This window comes from Odocoileus virginianus, chromosome 21 (assembly GCF_023699985.2).
Source record: "Odocoileus virginianus isolate 20LAN1187 ecotype Illinois chromosome 21, Ovbor_1.2, whole genome shotgun sequence".
NCBI lineage: Eukaryota > Metazoa > Chordata > Mammalia > Artiodactyla > Cervidae > Odocoileus > Odocoileus virginianus.
This window is the reverse complement of record NC_069694.1, coordinates 50,347,991-50,367,736: the sequence shown is the minus strand read 5'-3', so window position 1 is coordinate 50,367,736 and position 19,746 is coordinate 50,347,991. Positions and strand designations below refer to the sequence as shown.

Genomic DNA, 19,746 nt, shown 5'->3' with positions numbered 1-19,746 from the left:
ATAAATAAAAGTTTATAATATAAAATTGGCTTAGCATTTGAATATTTTCATTAAAAATATCAGGATATCAAAAGGTGTTACTACTTGGATGTGTGTTAGTCATTCAGTTGTGTCCAACTGTGCCACGCTCCTTTCTGTCCATGGGATTTCCCACTGGAGTGTGCTGCCATCTCCTCCAGGGGATCTTCCCGACCCAGCGATTGAACCCAAGTCACCTGCATTGGCAGGCTGGTGGTTAACCACTGAGCCATCAGCGAAGCTGAGGTAATAGATTAGTGGATAGTTATTTTGTGATGTATAACAATTTGAAAAAGCAGATTGTAAGAGACATTTTTTTTTTTTGTATCACAGGAAAAAGTGAAAGGCTAGGGTGACTCATGAAAGAAATTAGTTCACATACCAGATTTTTCCCATATTTTCAGGAGATTAAAAATGGAACAAGATAACCCTAACACTGGGAGATGAAAAGAACTAAAGTAAAATGTATTGATAAATGGATTGAAGTTCAGTTCCACTGTGAGCTATGACTGAAGCCTCATCTGTCAATGAGGGATAATCCTATCACCACTTAAGGGTAGAGCGAGAATTAAATCATTGTGAGTCAAGCAGATAGAATTCAATAAATGCACATAATTTTATATATTTTGAATGTCTTAAAATTAGCATATAATATAAAAAATTAAACAGAGAAACTAACACTTATTAAATATCTACAATGAACCCAGAGCTTTGCTAAAGTAGTTTAATATGGAGTTTTGATTAGTTTATGAACTGCACTAAAGAAGATGTAAAAAACACTATTATTACAGAGCACAAGATAATTCAACAAGTACCACATTCTTTCCTGGCTCCAGCCTGGATCTATCATGAGATCTAACCCTGTGTTGAATTACTGCTGTAGCCTCCGGCAAGTCACTTAACATCTTTAGGTTTCAGTTTTCTTATCCCCAAAATGAGAGATTTTGATTAAACTCAAACTCTAATGTGGCATTCTGGTATTAAAATTCTAACTAGGTTAGTTGACCTACTGGAATGTTCCATTTCAGAAGTTCTAGAAGCATTTCTATTTGAAAAACAAACTGCTATTCCTCCAAGAAATATATACTATTTTTGCTGTATGGCTAAAACAATCAAGAGTAGTTCTGCAGAAAATGTATACACATACTACACTAAACATTGACTTCAGACTGTACAGACAAAAAAACATCACATAACATACTTGGTTTTAATTGTTTATCTTACTCTTCAAAGGAAATTCAGCAGTCATGCAAAGTAGAAATCCTTATTGAAGTTTTCTAAATTGTGAGATACAGTGTTATCACAATTTAAAAGGAATAAAACAAAAGCAATCCACCATTATTATGCAGATGACTTGCCTAGGAATATGTAGTTGATTAGCTAGACAGATACATGCTTCAGAGGAGGCAGCAGAAAACAATGATTCTGGTCTTTTGAGGACTATATCCTCCACCCCAAAAGTTATGAATCCTTAGGTTTACGTTTAATTCATCCAGGACCATGGGGTAAGGATGGGGAGGAGATCGCAGCATTCAGAGTTAGTTATTGAGTGAAAATAGGAAAAAGTCTGTCATCAGGGTGCTTCAGTGATCCACACATACATAGCAAGAGGGCCTTGAATTAAATCTGATTTCTGGGTTGCTGTGAGAAAACCGTACCGTGAGCTCCCTGTCCTCTATAATTTCCTTAATTTCTTCCTAATCTTCCAAATTCCGTCAACGGAAAAACTGATGAAAAATAGCTTTGAAATAAGGTGACTTAAACCTGTTAAAATCAACAAAAATGTATTTATCACTATGTTCATGAATAGAAACAAAATATTTAGTGGGTATTGCAGACAAAGTAAAAAAATGGATATAAATATGTCAAAATTGAAAATTGCCTGATTTGTAGACAATCTTCAGTATCCTGATGGATGACTGTACAATAAAAATACTATAAACAGTAGTCTGATAAGAACTTTAAAAAATAACTTTATCAAAATAACATAGAGTCATAGATATTTTTAGAACACTGGAATCATTCTATAGTACAACTTCCAAAATAACAAAAGTTGCATTTAAAGCAGTACTAGCAAGCAAGTGCAGTATTAATAAACTTTCAGCCTTTGGTTCACCTAGACTATAGCTTTAAAAAACTCTCCTAAGTGACACTTAAAATCATAACCTTTACTATAACTTGAAAATAGCTTAACCAATTTGCATAATTGTTGGGAATGACATCTTTCAGCTCTATGTAGCCCTTTTTCTCTGGAAAGCAGCACAGATATGGAGACTTATGGTGAAGACAGCCTCTACATTAGGTCTACATTCATTTTAGCATAACCCCACTTATTTCCAACAACATAAAAAAAATCCACTTTCCCTGTACCGTAATGGGGAATTCAGTAATGGTCATGGCATGGAGACAATAAATCATTCTCCTTCGTGTGCTCTCTCTCTCGCTCTCTCTGGCTAGGTATGGTCACACTAAAGCATCCCGAGGCAAGGTATAAGGAGAAGGACATGGAGAAAGGGGAAGAGGGGAGGCAACATGTTCAGAGAAGGAATGATGTGGAAGTTCACCTGCTGTTGTCACGATCAAGACATGGAGAGGTGCGGCTGCAACAGAATAGATACTTTAGCACAGAGAAGGAATGGATAAAGCGAAATATAAAGAAGGAAATCAGAAGTGACTTTCAAATGAAATATTCATATACCAATACCGTATTCACTGAAAAAAAGGATGGAAATACAAATGAGATACAGCTCTATGAAAAGGCTGAGAGAAGACCCAGATATGGGGGCTATGGAGTAACTCCCAGGTTAGGGAATTGGGATATAAAATCACTGGAGAGGGATTTGTGGCCTTATTCAACATTGGTGTATGTGGGTACTCAAAGTCTAAATATCCAAGAAGCTACACAACATCAAGGAGCAGTATAATGAAAGTTAAAAAGTCTTTGATTTGATAGACATAGTTTTGCCTCCATAGCTTTTCACTCACACTTTTAATACTTTCAAAATAATGGTAATGCCCTTTGGGCTGCTACATAAGAAATGCAAACAGAAAAGGTGCAATTTAAAAATTAGCTCCAATGACAAACAGTAGCATAAACTATAAGGCAGAGTTGATAACATTAATTATCTACTATAGGTAACAAAAACTATGCAATGAAGTCTTAGTGCTTTTTCAAGACTTTCATTCCCTGTCTTCCTCACTGGTCACATTGTTTAATCTCACGTTACAGTCCTGTCTTTCATCCTCTTCTATTTGAGTCTGCTCTTCCTCAAAACATTCCATATGTTTTCACAGAGTCCACTCGGGTTTTCAACACCTGATATACAAATGGATATATGTATACTTTGGACCAGAAACCTAACTTGACAAAACAGTTGTTTTACTGCTTATGAAACAATTTTCTTCACCCCAAAGAATTTACCTTCATGTACCATTAAAAAAAAAATGTTTGAAATACATGAACAACTAAATTAACTGCCACAGGTACTTAGATAAATATTGATGTCATCAAATGAAAAATATCTTTAATTTCCATGAATTTCAAATATTTTTTTTTAATTTCAAATATCAACTTCCACTATTTGAGCTAACATCTTTACATTTTTAAAAAATAGACTATATTTTTTAGAGTAGTTTTAGGTTCACAGCAAAACCACCTTCAACATGTTTTTATGAAAAAGAAGACCTATAAAAGACTGTTTTCCTATTGACTTCTAGTTACTATGTCTTATATATGAACTGACATCATGAACTGACATTTATTTGTTGGCACTTGGCTGACATTAAAAAACTGTAACAATAAAGATTTTTGAAATAATATTTAAAATGAGTCACAAAACTAGCTATTGATAGAAATTTGTGGCTTACATCTGTTGATTCATTACGCACTTAATGAAATGGGGAAGAAATGTAAAATTTAAGTTCTTGTCCAAGCTTGCATTGGATGTGATCATGGTTAGGATACTAGAAATAATAATCACACTGTGAATCAGTAAGGCAACTTCTTTAAAAACAACAAAAATATTAACAGTCAGCCTTTCTTTTGCTAGATAATGGCTGTATTTATGGGTCAGAAGAGATTTTTTAATCACTGATACTTTTTCTTCTATTGTGATGAACACTAGTCATTGGAAACAGTAGAAGTAAAAGGAAATAACGGTGCTTACTGGTAGAAGTTGTGTCTTCTATTAATCTAAAATCTCTTCATTTAATCTAATAGATCATTATACACAAAACTAGAGACATATGCATATAAAAGCTAACTTTATTATCCCCTCTATCAAAAATTATTTTTTTCTTACAATTTGGGCAGGCTTTGAAGTGGCCTAGGAAGGAATTCATCTAAATAATTAAAGAGAAACTCAGCTCCTTGAAAATTACATAAAAACTATTACTCAGGAACCTGATGTATAACAAATACAATTATAAGAAGTCATTTTTATATGATATATAATGAATACTGTTTATATTAATATCACAGTAGCTTTCAAATACCATCACATTCAGAAATATTAAATTTTTAGTGGTAACTATCCATTCTATTGGAGTCATCTTTTGCAGTGTTCATTCAAATACTATAGTAGAGACACAACTTCATGATAGATTACCTGATAAAAAATAAGTCAAATATTGCCATTATGAATTGTATCACATTGGTTATTCCCATTTAGAGAATTCAGAATACTTTTGTTTCACTAATTAAAAACTTGCTAAAGATGTGTGTGTGGATTGTATAAATACTAATGGCTAAAATCTATTGAGTACTTATTCTTTCTAGGCAAAATGCTAACTACTTAAGAAGCATCTAATCCTTAAGTCTCCCCTATGGACTCTATAATATAACATTCATCTTATAGATAAATAAACTGAGATATTTTATACAACCTGCCCAGTGCCACATATTGAGTGTCAGGGCCAGGATCTGAATTCTGTTTGATATGATTCCAAAGCACATTCTTAACCATCACGTTATTGCTCTTTCAGAGACTGTCTTCCAAATTCAAATAACAACATATCAGCAAGTTTCTTAAAGGTACTGGCTAGGTCTAACTCATCTGTTTTCCTTAGTGCCTGGCACAAAATTTGGTGTGTTGTAGAAGTCAACAGTGTGTGAAGAGAGAATACTTAAGTAAATGGAAAGGATAAAAAGATATTTGAGGGAACTAGTCATATGTTAATTACCTAAGTCAAATTTATAGTCGAAGCTTTATTACATAATGTTGTTCCTTTCTAATAGCTTATATAAAACAAATATATTTGACAACTGGTGCTTGTAGAAAATACCAATGCCAAGGCCCCAACAACAGAGACTGTGATATAACTGGTTTCAGTTGGGGCCTGGGCATCAGTATTTTTAAAGCCCCCAAGTGATTGCCATGTACAGCCAGAGTTGAGGATTAGAGTCAGTGATCATGTTTCATAGTAAAAAAAATAAGCATCTTTAAAATCTTGGTCTGCAATAAGACAATTTTTCTATGTCACATTTTGCTTAAAATAATCTTGTCACTTTGTAGGCTGGACATGGACTTCAAATACTAGATAATGGTTTCTAAATTCTGATCTATTATCCATCAACACTCTAGGCCCAAGGTTTTTTTATTATTGTTGAAAAATTTAGTATGTGATGTTATGCTTTTTGAACCACTTATAGCTGTCAGATTTTAATTATCTCATTTTATACTTAAAATAAGTAAATTTGAATGAGGTTTAATTGGTTTTTATTCCCCTTAATAACATTTGCATCAAGAACTAGCTTTTACTTATTTAACAAAGAAGAGCATTATGATTATTTTCAATATCCAGTTATTTTCAATAACTAATTTTATGAGCCTTTAACAGAAGATCAGATTAAGAAGTCCCAAATTTTAAACTACAGTATCTTAGAATGTTTTCCTGAAAGGAGAATATTTTAGAATAATAAAAACAAGAAAGGATCCATTACTCAAAATCATTCTGTGGATTATGGATAAGGAGTTTGGGATAATAATTTAAATCAAAATATTACATTTAGTTAGATAAAATATGAGCAGGGTTTAAAAAGTAATTAAAGAAAAACATTTTAAAAGTTTATTCATAGTTATGAAATTACTGTACAACTTGAAACCATTAAAATGTAAGGAAAAGATCAATTGCGAAGAGTATTACAATTTAAAACCCCTTAAGGAATTTATATTCCAAATAATTGAATTCTTCTAACTTAAGAATATCTTTAAGAATATTTAAAATCATTAACTCAAAGTCCTGCTTTTAATGAGCTAATATAAATAGGCAGCATTTCTTAAGTAGTGGCATATATATTACCTGAATGACTTTAAAACGATAAAGTCATCTTGAGAACCTAATTGGTTGCATTCAAATCTCCCTTTTTAACATATTCCTACTTCAAGCATCATGTGAACTCCTCTGTATATCTATACGACTCAGACTCCTGTAAACATTATTTTAAATGCATTAATATTCAAGGAAAGGCATTTATTAAACTAGTCAGTTAATCTTAGTAAACAGAACTTTCAAAAGCAAATGATCTTGCCCCTCTTTTCAATGTATCTTAAAGACAAAAATATGAACAATAAGGAGGCCACAGGTATACTCTGGTTAGTTAACAAGCTATTTGACGCAGTTCTATGCGTTATTTTAAAACAACGGTCAGTTTTTCTATGCTGAATTCAACCCTTTTTGCTGGTCTGTTTGTGTGGAGAGAGTCCATGGCAGATAAAGCGGATAAAGCATGACCTTTTTTAAAAAAGGTCACTTCCCCTGTAAGCTAGCCATGAGCTAAAGCTACTGGACAAAGCTGTTATTTTCACTCATCTCTTTTTACCTCTTGATCTGGATACATAATATTGATTTACTCACCCTGAATGAATAGGGCTGGAAGAAAGAGCCACGTTGTCTAAGTTCTCAGTGCCCCAGCTTAGACGATAAGAATTCCTTTCTGCCTCCTTGGCTAGAGTTGTCACCTAAACACAAAGAACACTGGATTTAATAAGAAAGACTTTCTTTCAATTAAATTAAAATATATGAACTTCAAAAATTGGCATCACAGGAAAGTGGTATTACATGGAAAAACACTCTTTTAAAAATATGATATGAGACTAAGGCATTTAAAATATTATCTTTATAATGTATTCCAATTTAAATTACATTATTCATGTAGGGTTACACTTGAGTAGTTGTCTCTGAAAAATGTAGGTTTCATCTACTTTCTTATATACAGTCAAGACTGATAAAATCATATCTAAAATTAAGTTCATAACAAATTCTACATCTTTTCTCATAGAAAACAATTTTAAATATTGAGAGACATAGTTTAACCTGTACCTTTTATCTTATACTTTAAAATGCATCCAACCTTACATTTTCCTTTAATAGAGATTACACAAAGAAATTGAGTTTTATATATAATCTTCATAAAAGAATCCAGCATAGCTGAAGACACAAGTAGTATATTATTTTAGAAAAACTCTGCTCATTGAAAAACGCAGCAAACATTCTTTATGCTTTTGAAAAACTTGTAAATCTCTTATCCTAGGCTTATCGACTGAATTAAGACAGGTTTTTTTTTTTAGGTTAAAAAATCTTCCTCCAGACATTTCCAACATCAGAGAACGTTAAGAACGTCTCCAGAAAACAGAAAGGTAAAGGCAAAAAGTCACGTACCTGGTGACTGGGGATCACAACTGTGTCGTCGATCATGGCGCTGTCCCTCAGGTATGAGGCATGGCTCAGGGTGTGAGACCTGTCAGAACTGAAGGATCGAAGGCTGGTAGGTTGGCAGGAGGTCATGGTGATATACCAACAGCAGTAGTAGGGTTGGGAGGATGGAATGATGAGCCGAGCAGGAGAGTGAAAAAAGCGTGCTATTAGCTAACAGTGCAACTTCCAGGGGGACATAAACCGCAACCGTGGCAGAAGGAAACGGGGCTCTGTGCTGCCACACCTCTCCATCCAGCAACTAAACTAACACATCTTTTGACTGGTTCCTACCACTCAATGGCCAGGGCACAAGGGAATCCAGAAGATAAAATTTGATACTCCTAATCTGATTCATTTTCTTCCCCGAAATGTTTTAAAACCAGCAACTGTAGCTTACTGCCAGTATAAGAAATTCACACAGAAAGTAATTCCAAGATAGAGTGCTTAAATCTGTGTTAAATGTAAATCTCCCTGCAGCTAGGAAAAATATTAGTAGAGTAGAAGACAGCCCTCGGAGAGAAGGAAATGAAAGCACAGGTTTCATTTTCACTCCTTTTCCTTTGTCTCCACACCTCTTTCTCCTCTCCAGCTGTGAATGACTGAATTCGTCGGTGCACACCCCTGGAAGCTACAGAGCGAGATGAATGGTGGCCAGATGCATGCTTCCTGTGGAAGCAGTGTTTCTCCTGTTTGTCTCTGGTGTTTCCAATAAAGGTATTTCAAAGGACAGCACTGTTCCCTGTGCATGTCCTGTGTGTGGTGAGTGAAGCACCAAAGAACGCTGGTTGCTGTGGCAATGAGATGCAAGAGCACAAAAAAGCGTTTCTAAGACCAACCCACAACACACGCGCGCACACACACACATCTGCCAGCACGAAAACGAACTGCCAGCGGACACTGAGCAAAACTGAGGTTTGGCTTCACAATGGGATTTAGGCCTTGATAAGCAATGCTTTATATTTTTGGTAAATCTGAATTTCAGAGTTCTGAATTACATACTCACGTGCAATGGGTGAAACTCGATATGTGCATAGAGGCAATTTCCTTACTTCCTAGTCAATTTGTACAATCAAATGATAAATACACTGGTATCTTAAATAAACTATATTTTATACATGTTAGCCCAAGAATTAAAGATCTGTATTCAAAATAGTAGCCCAAGGCCCACAGGGGAAAATAAAGAGATAGGCAAACTTTCAGTATTTATAGAAGCAAGATTTCATTTACTTTTAGCTAGTAGGTATTTGGCCAGTGAAGCGCTATAGAATTATGGACTAAATATCAAGTTAGCAGATCTATTAGTAGAAACTATTCTCTTTTGCAAATATACCTAAGTTTGTTGGCCATATATTGTCATCTTTGAGAGGTGTCAAAATCTCCAATTATCTTTGAGGAAATCATCACTTGGTAGATAATTTATAGTAATTGGGGTCTTCTCCTATTTTGCTGTAAGATCTATGCCCCCAAAGTAAATGCTGAATATTAGAGGGTAAGTGACATGAATCAAAAGCTAAAGTATCTGATCCTATGTTTTTACACCTATATAAGTCTGTGTGTTTATAATACAATTAAATCTACACAGAATTTGTCAATACACAATCTTATGTTCTACAGGCTCTTGGGGAAGATAGAGGCTCCTGACACGGCCATGGCAGGAGCCTGGATGCCAAGCAAACTATTCACAGGGGTTTAAGTCCTGGCACCGGGAAGCAGCTTATATTATAGCTATTTTTACAGCTGTGCAGCTAGATTTTGATGGTGCACTTCATAAATAGGCTACTGTGAGTAACCTTAGCCTGACGTTGAAATTGAGGATAGGAAGGGGATTAAACTATTGGGGACAGGGGTCTTTAATCTCAGCAAAAGCTTGTCTCAACTGGTGGACTGAGTATTTTTTTCTTTCCTGCTTTAAACTACAAAGATAGCTAAAGATTCACTTGTATGTGTTCTGTTCCAGGCAGCACTAGATCAACAGCTCTTAAATTCTATTCTCTTTTATTTTGTTTTGAATTGAACCAAGAAGGGAAAAATAGTAGAGAGGTCAACCTCTTGAAATGATATGTTGTCTATGGGCTCCTCCATCTTCCCCCATCAAGTTCTACTGGGTTGAGATGTATTAATTACACAGCCTCTTTCCTGGGCTTTGAAATTCATAGATCCAGACAGTGAATTTATACATTTAAAAGTGCTAGATTTATGAAAAGCACAAAAGAATCAACAGGCCCTGGAGTGCAGGAATAAAAATGCCTGCTCATAACAGCAAGTAGAGACTCCATCACTGTGTAGAATTTACCCTTAAAGGCAGCTCTGGAATAGTAGAAACACAGGTGTCAAAGAGAAAATGGATATTTAGCTCGGATGGGCACAAACTGAATGGATTAAAAAAAAAAAAAAAGGATGCCTCAGTTAAGACCCAGTGACGTGGCTGCCACCACTGTAAAAGTATAAACTTTGAAAGAGGGCAGCCAGGTCTCAATTGCTACTCTCAGGGAAGCCCCACAACTCAGTGGAGGTGTGTCTGCTTTAGGAATGAGGTATTTAAGAGCTCCTTTGGGTGTGAATGTAGAGCTATTAATGAGGTTTTTTAAGAGTTCCTTGGAACTCGAATTTAAAGCCACATCCTGCAATCAATGTGTCAGTAATAAAGGTGTATTACTGATATCCATCGACCTAATACCTGGGTCTACCTTTCAACTAGTTTTGAACCAAGAGGAGCAAAGGGATGTTGGTGTTATTTTTTGTCTTTCCTAGAGCCCAAACACGAAAGAAATACAGTGGGAGAAGACAGGAAAGAAAGAGACAAAATGATCACAAAAAGGAGATTAGGGTAGGGAGAAAAAGATATTAGGATCTACAGACAGAGAGTGAGGGAAGTTAGAAAGAGTAAAGAGAATGAGTAAGTTAAAACCATATGTCCGAATATCTCTACCCTCTCTCTGTTTACTGCCTTCTAAAATGCTAATTGGTATTTAATCAATGTTTATAGTTCTAATTGCTTTTTTTTATGATATCATAGAATCTACTTAAATGAAATCAATGAAGTTAGAATATTTCAAGAGTAAGAAAATTCTTCTCTCCTTTAGAATAATGACTATAATTTAAGTCTCTCGATCAGAAAATGTCTACTCTGATTTAAAACACTGCTGCTGCTGCTAAGTCGCTTCAGTCGTGTCCGACTCTGTGCAACCCCATAGACGGCAGCCCACCAGGCTCCCCCGTCCCTGGGATTCTCCAGGCAAGGACACTGGAGTGGGTTGCCATTTCCTCCTCCAATGCATGAAAGTGAAAAGTGAAAGTGAAGTCGCTCAGTCGTGTCCAACTCTTAGCGACCCCATGGACTGCAGCCTACCAGGCTCCTCAGTCATGGGATTTTCCAGGCAAGAGTACTGGAGTGGATTACCATTGCCTTCTCCTAAAACACTGCAAGTAAATTCAAATAGTTTGCAACAGAATTGCCACTTTTTAAAATTAGGTCAGAGGTGGTGCTGTTCAGTTAAATTTGCAATAACACATATCTATAGAAGTGTAAATTCTTACTCGCTGCTCAGCTAAAGAATGAGCCAAAAGATTTTTATGATCTTAAATTTATACTTTTTCACCATGATACAGCTGCTTATGGACACATATTAGGTGGTATCAAAGTTTGCAATTTCACTGAAAAGTATAATAATTACTATCTTAGTAAGCTGCAAGATTTATTAGAAATTCAATTAATGGTGCTTTCAAACCTATTATAACAAGTGAATATCCCCAAGTTCAATGTGTTTGCTTTAATACATGGGGAAGCTTCTCTGGTTCACTGTTACTTAGTTCTGCACTGACTCTGAATAGCATTTTTTAATTTGTAAGCAATAATAAAATAAAATGGAAACAAAATCCAACTAATCAGATCTCGGTTTTATTCCTATTCAATGTAATCAAAGTTTAGCTATTTTTATTCCTCTGCATCCATATACATTTTTGGCATCAGAATAATTTTTTCTATCATCTCCAACTATAAATAGACTAATCACATTTCTTTTGGAGAAGGAAGTGGCAACCCACTCCAGTGTTCTTGCCTGGAGAATCCCAGGGACGGGGGAGCCGGGTGGGCTGCCGTCTATGGGGTCGCACAGAGTCGGACACAACTGAGCGACCTCACGACAAACACCTTTCTTTTGGGGAAGCCATGCTAATGTCTGATCAACCACAAGGTGGTGCTGTGACAGTTAAAATAAAGGCTGGGGCCATGTCACAGACTCTCATTCTAGTAAAACCCTTCTAGCTCAAATATTAATAGATACTCAATTTAATACATAAAAACCTAATTTGAGAATAAATCCATAATTCTAGAATATAAGCAACCCTTGCCAAAACACACATGCACGCACGCACACACACACATATACACACACACAATACACATATATTGAGCAGTAAGCAGGGAAATGTGGATGTATCCAGGAAGGTCATGTTTTCATGCTATGCAATTAATACCTACCTGGGCATGGTACTATTGAAAGCACACCAAATAAAGAAATGAGAAGGAAAAAATGATTACCGAAAAAGATAACATATTCAATTGGCTAAGAAAGACTAAAAAAAAAAAAGAAAAAAAAATGCAACCATGAAAATGAAAATGAAATGCTGACTATAACGCCGACTCAGAAAGGATGAACACATCACGTGTTTTACAAATGCAAGTGTGACCCCGGACAACTGATCATGTCTTCATTGCTTCATATTCCCTGTCTCTACAAGCTGAGAAGTATTCAGTTTAGGTAGAATCCCCAAACCACTGATACTTGTCTTACAGAAAGTATTGTTCTAAATCTTTCTCCTTACCAAGTATTTCAAAGTAGGCAAAAGGATCAAGTTAAGCACTTATTCTTAACAAGACAAATCAAGCTGATAAAAAAAAAAAGGATTTTTGGATAACAGTAATATGATTATTCACAGATTACTGTGAATTTTTGCAAGGCCATAAACATTTTATTGCAATTTAAAGTCTTTCAAGAATCTCAGGTTGTTAGGCTCAAATTAAGCAGTGTATCAAAATTCAGAATCTAGAGCACTGGCCCCTCACAAGCCCCCCTATCCTCACTCTCCGAGCAGCCCCTCCTATATCCTGATCCCAAGGACCCTCTCCATCTAAGTCACTGCAGCCAACCAGCCACTTGGGTCTTCTTCTTCCTCACCCACTTCATAAAATCTGTCACCACATCTGGCCAGTTTGGCCTCACTGATAGGTTCTCAAATTTTTCATTTCTAAAATTCTCTCCAGGATTGCCACCACCCAGGTTAAAAGGTCAAGTCTTGTCCTAGCTACTCCAGTGAACATTGCAGCAATGGTCTCTGAGATGTTACTACTGCCAGAGGGGGTAGCCCTTTGACAAAGCCGCTGAGATTCACCCTCTCTCCCGCTGTCAGAGAGAGCCATCCAAAATGCAGACAAGACCTCCCCGCCTTCACACTGCCACTCCAGCCGCATCACACTGTTCCTCTCACACACCACAAGCCTTCGCTCACCTCACTAAAGATTCAAATGCCCTCCCGCCTTTCCTCACCACTATATTACTCATCGTTCCTTCTCGGCCTGGGCTCACCCGCTTCGGGAAGCCTGAGCCTCAGGGATTCGGGGGCACTGTGGGTACCGCTGGCCTCACCCCTCTCTCATGCCATTAGATTAGGAACTCAGCAATTATATCTGAGTCATCCTTGTACCCCAGCACCTACCACAAAGCCAGTCCCGAAAGGCACTCATGTGTACACTGAATTAAAAAAAAAAAATAAAAGATAGGAGGGAGGCATTAGTACTCAAGGAAAAAGCCCAAGGTAGGCTTGTTTTTGCTAATTATCCCTTTAGCACTGACTACTCTTTAAGGTATTTATTTCTTACACTCCACATATGCTGGATATAGCCAAAAATAGAGCCAATATTAAAATTATAAACCTGAGATTATTGATTGGCAAAAGATATCACATCGTATGAATAATCACACACAACCTAAATTGGCAGCCATGAGGCACCATGGAATGTTCTTAATCAGTTTGTCTCAAAAAAGAATAAACACCTGATGGCCTGATGTGCCCCCCAAAATTGATTTTATATTTCAGAACAAAATGTAAACCTCCCTGGATCTGCTGATAAAACCTGGTTTCCTTCAGATTTTGCTCAAATTGCTTTTGGTATCCAGGCTCTTGGGGAAGTCTATTCCAATTCCTTTCCAAACAGTCAGGTCCAGGCAACGTTTCCTTCTCAGTTTGTTATTTTTAAATCCTTCTTCACAATATAATTTGGTTCACAGAAATGATTCCACTAACAAAAAACTCCAAGGGGATTTGGGAGTACCTGTAACTGCCACTGAGTAAAGATTGCCCTTAAGGCAAAACCATCCTTTTAATTTGCCTACAGAAAAAGTTGTAGGTGATTAAAAGTATCATACTTTAATGGTTCAGAGCTCTTTATTTATCATGACTCTGCTTCTTACAAAGTTAAACTTCCACTAAATTGCTTAAACTCTCCAGGCCTTGGTTTCCTTTAAAGCAGACACAAAGTTGCTAGAGATGCAGTAAGATAATACTGAGAGTATAGGATACCCGTGAAGTGTCAAGATCGTGTCTACTTCTTTTTATCACTATCATTACAAAGGGAGCACTTTCTGTGAATACCTGTCAGAGCGGCCTCCCTCCAAGCTGTATCGCAGGTAATTCATGCCGTCCAGGAACTGGCTGCTGGGCAGGGAGTCGTCACCCAGCTCCTTCAGGTCCTCGGGCCTAAGGTACTCGCCCCCATCACCTGTCATTGTGTCATCACCTTGAAACAGTTGAGAGAGATGGGGACTTACTTGTTGAATGTAATATCAGTGACAAAATATGATTATAATTGTGAAAAAAATCAGCACAATAGCATTGACATCACTGAAATACTGCATACTGGAAAAAAACAGACACATGCAATTACAAAGTGCTGAAACTCAGGGAAACAATAGTTGACCCATTTTCCTATTACTTAACAAGAATAACTAATTACCTGAATTGGAAATCTTTTAATATCAGTCATCTTTCTTTACTCATTTCTTATCATAATAGCTGATTTATAGCTTTATATTTAACCTAATAATTAGTACAATATGTACAACTTAGCTTCTGAATGTGGTTTCAATAATTTTATACACAGTAGCCAGCATTAACGGTCTTCATGTAATCAATAATATGCTAAGAAATATCTACTGCTCTAAAACAAATAAGAAGTGTACTAAATGGAGTTAATAATATACAGATATTAGCAAAATATGCACATTGGGAAAAGAACACCAGAACGAAGTGGGCAGATTGTGACATTTTAATAAACAACCAGGGATTTAATTTTAAAAACATTACAGAGCTTAGAAAGGATGCTTTGGGATGGCTTCCCAAAGGTGAAGTACCAGGGAAAAAGTAAGTTAAGTAATGAAGCAGTGGCAGAAAGAGATGACTAAGTGTTGTAGCGTCATCTGGACGCACAGATGGTGTGAGTACATTCCCTGCCCGTGAACTGGAATAGAACACTTTCAAAAATACAGATTTCAGGAAATTCAACAAATGATACCTCATTCACACAAATGCTCTCTATCTCATTAATGTGCTAGAATGGGGGAATAATTTAGCTAAGAGAAACTATTTTTGAAGACCCTTTAAGGGTAGTAATCATACAAAGCCTGAAAACCTACCTGAGGGAAAACTTGAAGGAATGTACTTCATTCTTTTAAGTTAAATATTATTTTAATTTCTTCCATTAAAAATAACTATTTCAAATCAGCACTAATTTATTTATAAAGACACAGCATTAAAGAAACATAAGAAGCATGTCTTCAGCATTTCATTACTTCTGTGTATATATGATCTTAAGAGCCCATAATCAAAATATTATTAGCTTTCTAAATTACTTAAAGCCAAAGACAGTTTGAACAAAAGATCTTGAAGTAAATAGAGGTGCAATTTATTCACCACTGGAGTTTTTTCTCAGAATCATTACACTTAATATTTGGCAGTTACAAGTCTCATCATTAAAATTACTTTTCATTTTTCCTCAGTGAAATAATTATATTTTTATTTAGTTTTAGTTGAGTGAGGCTACACAGAATAGTAATTAAAAGTTGAGTCTTTAAAATCAGATAGACCTGGTTTAAAATTCTAATTCTGCCACTTACTGGCCAATCTTCCCATGAGAGTGATACTAATAATCTATCTCACATGCCGGGGATCTGAATTAAATAATACATAAGGACGTATTATAGAGTTCTAGAATATAATATTACTAGGTATTATTTTTGTTAATACAAAATGGTCAAAGTATTGACACTCTGAAATACAAGCTAAACTTCATTTATGCAAAATAATTTTTGAAAATATATAAAGAAAAATATAATTGCACTGCTTAAATAGTTCATAAATCTGATAACTCTAATGAAAACATGAGTAAATTTTTAAAATTAATTTTGTTAAACTGGTTCCCCCTCAACTCTTGTATATAATCTCTTCTTCAAAGTGTTCCCTCACAAAACCAGATGCAGCAATAGCAGCAACCCATAGACAAATAACAATACAGATGCACATGAAATACATGATGTTAGTTAACTTTAAGAACCAAAAAGACCAAAGGAGAGAGAGATCTCTTGTAGTGCAGTGGGTTGAGCAGTGTCCCCCCAAAATTTCATTTTGTCAACTTGGAGCCCCAGGAGGTGGTCTTATGTGGAGTCAGGGTCCGTCTAGATGTAAAAGAAGGATTTAGATGAGATCATACAGGATAATTTCAAAAAGAGTGTTTTCACAAGAGACAAAGAAGGACAAGAGAGACTCAGAGGAGACTGCCGCGTGAATGCAGATGCTAAAGAGATGCGTCTATAAGCCAAGGAACACTATCGGCTGCTGACAGGCACTGAGGCTGGAGGACGTGATCAAGGGTTCTTCCCTACAGCTTCCGGAGGCGAGCATGGTCCCACCATGGACTTCCAGCCTCCAGACCTGTGAGAGAATAAATCTGTGGTGATCTGCTGCAGTAGACCTAGGAAATTCCAGGAAAGGTGCAAAAGGAATCGCTGAAGAAGGAATGGGAGCTGGTCAATTGCTTGGGGGCAATTGTGATGGGCAGCTGCTGCTGCTGCCAAGTCGCTTCAGTCGTGTCCGACTCTGTGCGACCCCATAGATGGCAGCTCACCAGGTTCCGCTGTCCCTGGGATTCTCCAGGCAAGCATACTGGAGTAGGTTGCCATTTCCTTCTCCAATGCATGAAAGTGAAAAGTGAAAGTGAAGTCGCTCAGTCATGTCCAACTCTTCGCCAACCCATGGACGGCAACCTACCAGGCTCCTCCGTCCATGGGATTTTCCAGGCAAGAGTACTGGAGTGGGTTGTGTGATGGGCAGAGATAAGGGTATTTCAAGTGAGAGGCTGGTGTGTAAGGGGTCATTGAGGGCAGCAAAAACAGTACGAATATAAGAGTAACATGCATTACTTACTGAGAGAATACTAAGCGGAACGACTTAGCATTAGTCAGTGATCATGTTGGTGAGCAATGGGAAAAATGGACGAAGAAAGCCTGTCTCTGAACACAGCAATGAGATCAGGAAGCTTGGACATTTTATTACAGGACTTGTGGGACTTTCCACTATTTCTCCCTCTTGTATAACTGGTAAGTCTTTATACAGGAGTATTTTTATGAGTCAAATAAGTTGGGATTCCCCCTTGGTTTATTTCTGGGAGACAAAAAGTTCTAAGATCAATTCTAAGACTTGGCTTATTAAAACACAAGTATTGTTTGGATATAAGCCTAAATTATTTCAGAAAAAAAAAAAACGCAAGTTTTGTTAACCTTTTGAGAAAACTAAGCCTTATTTATGAAAAAGTGGAGGGAATGACTGAATTCACGATGACATATAAAGCAAGCTGTACTTCATGGATCCCTTGAGCAAAAGGCCTACAGAACTATTTAAAACCCAAAAGTCTGCTTGAATGTACTCTCTCGTTCTTGCTCTATCCCCTACTCTACTACCCCAACCCTCCTCTAAGGTCCAGCAATCAAATAGTTGAGCTCTGCCTTCTAGCATCAAATTGCTAATTTCACCCAGACTGAGGCATCCTACCCATCCCCAGAGTCAACTGGCTTTTGCATTTCATCTTGCTTCTCATAATTTGCCAGCTCTCACCAGTCTCTTAGCAACCAAGATGGTTACGGAGAAAAAGACAAGTCACAACGAGTTTCAATTTCTTCTTAAAATTACTCACAAGTGAAAGCATTAGCCACTCAGTCATGTCCAACCCTTTGTGACCCCATGGACTGTAGCCCACCAGGCTCCTCTGTCCATGGAATTATCCAGGCAAGAATACTGGAGTGGGTCGCCATTCCCTTCTCCAGGGGATCTTCCTGACCCAGGGATCAAACCTGGGTCTCCTTGCATTGCAGGCAAATTCCTTACCATCTGAACCACCAAGGAAGCCCCCAAATTACTCAAAATTCCTTAATAAAGTAGGGTTTACACTTCAGGTTCTCTGTCTTATTCCTCCCCCTCTTCTTCCCCTCTTGTCATCCCTGAGTGGACAGAAGGTTTACATGAAGAAGGAAAGAGAAGGGAAGGTCACCCAGCTGGACTCACTCCCAGTCTGGAGAAGCAAGGCCCAGTGTCAGGAGTTTTACCTTGTAGAAGATGCAGATGAACTTAGCCTTCCCCTCCTGTGCATGTGGTCATATTAAAAGACAGAAAGAAAGCAACTGGAAGAGGACACCTTTAATCAAATATATCAAATTGAGTGACTGTGATAAGTCAATGCACAACTGAAAAGCCCCTTATTTCACTGAGGTCATGAGAGAGTGGATGTCCTTTACATTCTCCCTCATTTCTGCATTTTGATGGTTTTATTACAATGGTATCTGCCTAAGACAGCTGCTACATTAAAAAAATCCCCTCCTAGGCTCTGTATTACCAAAAGTGAAGTTCAAGGCTTCCGCGACCCCTATGGTGGCCGTGTGTCCATCCTGATGCCTGACTATGTTTCAGAGTCACTCAGTCGTGTCCAACTCGACTCTTTATGACCCCATGATCTGTAGCCCGCCTGGCTCCTCTATCCATGGCATTCTCCAGGCAAGAATACTGGAGTGGAGGTCTTACAGTATGGCACATGGAACTCTGCTCAACATTATGTGGCAGTCTGGATGGGAGGGGAGTTTGGGAAAGAATGTACACGTAAATGTATGACTGGTTGGCTTCCCTGATAGCTCGGTTGGTAAAGGATCTGCCTGCAATGCGGAAGACCGCAGTTGATTCCTGGATCAGGAAGATCCACTGGAGAAGGGATAGGCTCCCCACTCCAGTGTTCTTGGGCTTTTCCTGTGGCTCAGCTGGCAAAGGATCCGCCTGCAATGCAGGAGACCAGGGTTCGATCCCTCGGTTGAGAAGATCCCCTGGAGAAGGGAAAGGCTGCTCACTGCAGTATTCTGGTCTGGAGAATTCCATGGACCGTAGTCCATGGTGTTGCAAAGAGTCAGACACGACTGAGCAACTTTGACTTTTCACTTTCATGTACGGCTGAGTCCCTTTGCTGCCCACCTCAAACTATTACAACATTGCTAACTGACTATACTCCAATAAAAATTTTAAATAAAACAGTAAAAAAGAGAATACTTGAGTGGGTTATGATTCCCTTCTCCAGAAAATATTCCTGACCCAGGGATCAAACCCAGGGCTCCTGCATTGCAGATGGATTCTTTACTGTCTGTGCCACCAGGGAACACTTACATCTCAGAGAGAAATGGCCAAAGATACAGAATCCCAACTTGCTGGTGTCAGTGGCCAGATGCTAACCCAATGTTGGAATTATCTGGAAAGGTACGTGCTTAGGTAGTATTCTCGCCATAAAACTCCTCTCCCAGGACATGTGCGTATGAACCATGCTATTTGATAATGTCTGCAGTGTGGGATGGAAAGCAGAAATGTCTATAGAAATTAACAGAAAATGAAAAATAAGTCTGGGGAAAACATGATACAGCTAATGCTTTAAATGTTATTACTGTGTCCAAA

General features: G+C 37.5%; 1 protein-coding gene across 48 annotated transcripts in view; it reads right to left on the bottom strand.

The window, feature by feature from the left end:
• The window catches only part of ANK2 (ankyrin 2), a 687,657-nt gene that overhangs the window by 58,636 nt on the left and 609,275 nt on the right, over window positions 1–19,746 (bottom strand). For 23 of the 48 annotated variants that reach the window (XM_070452315.1, XM_070452319.1, XM_070452347.1 and 20 more), the window contains 3 exons: window positions 14,365–14,509; window positions 7,678–7,780; window positions 6,874–6,977 (listed from right to left, as the gene is read on the bottom strand). In XM_070452315.1, coding sequence (XP_070308416.1) covers window positions 6,874–6,977; window positions 7,678–7,780; window positions 14,365–14,509 — 352 coding nt within the window. Of the gene's footprint in view, window positions 1–2,582; window positions 2,619–6,873; window positions 6,978–7,677; window positions 7,781–14,364; window positions 14,510–19,746 lie in introns of all 48 variants that reach the window. The other 25 variants (XM_070452307.1, XM_070452311.1, XM_070452318.1 and 22 more) reach the window with 3 other exon arrangements.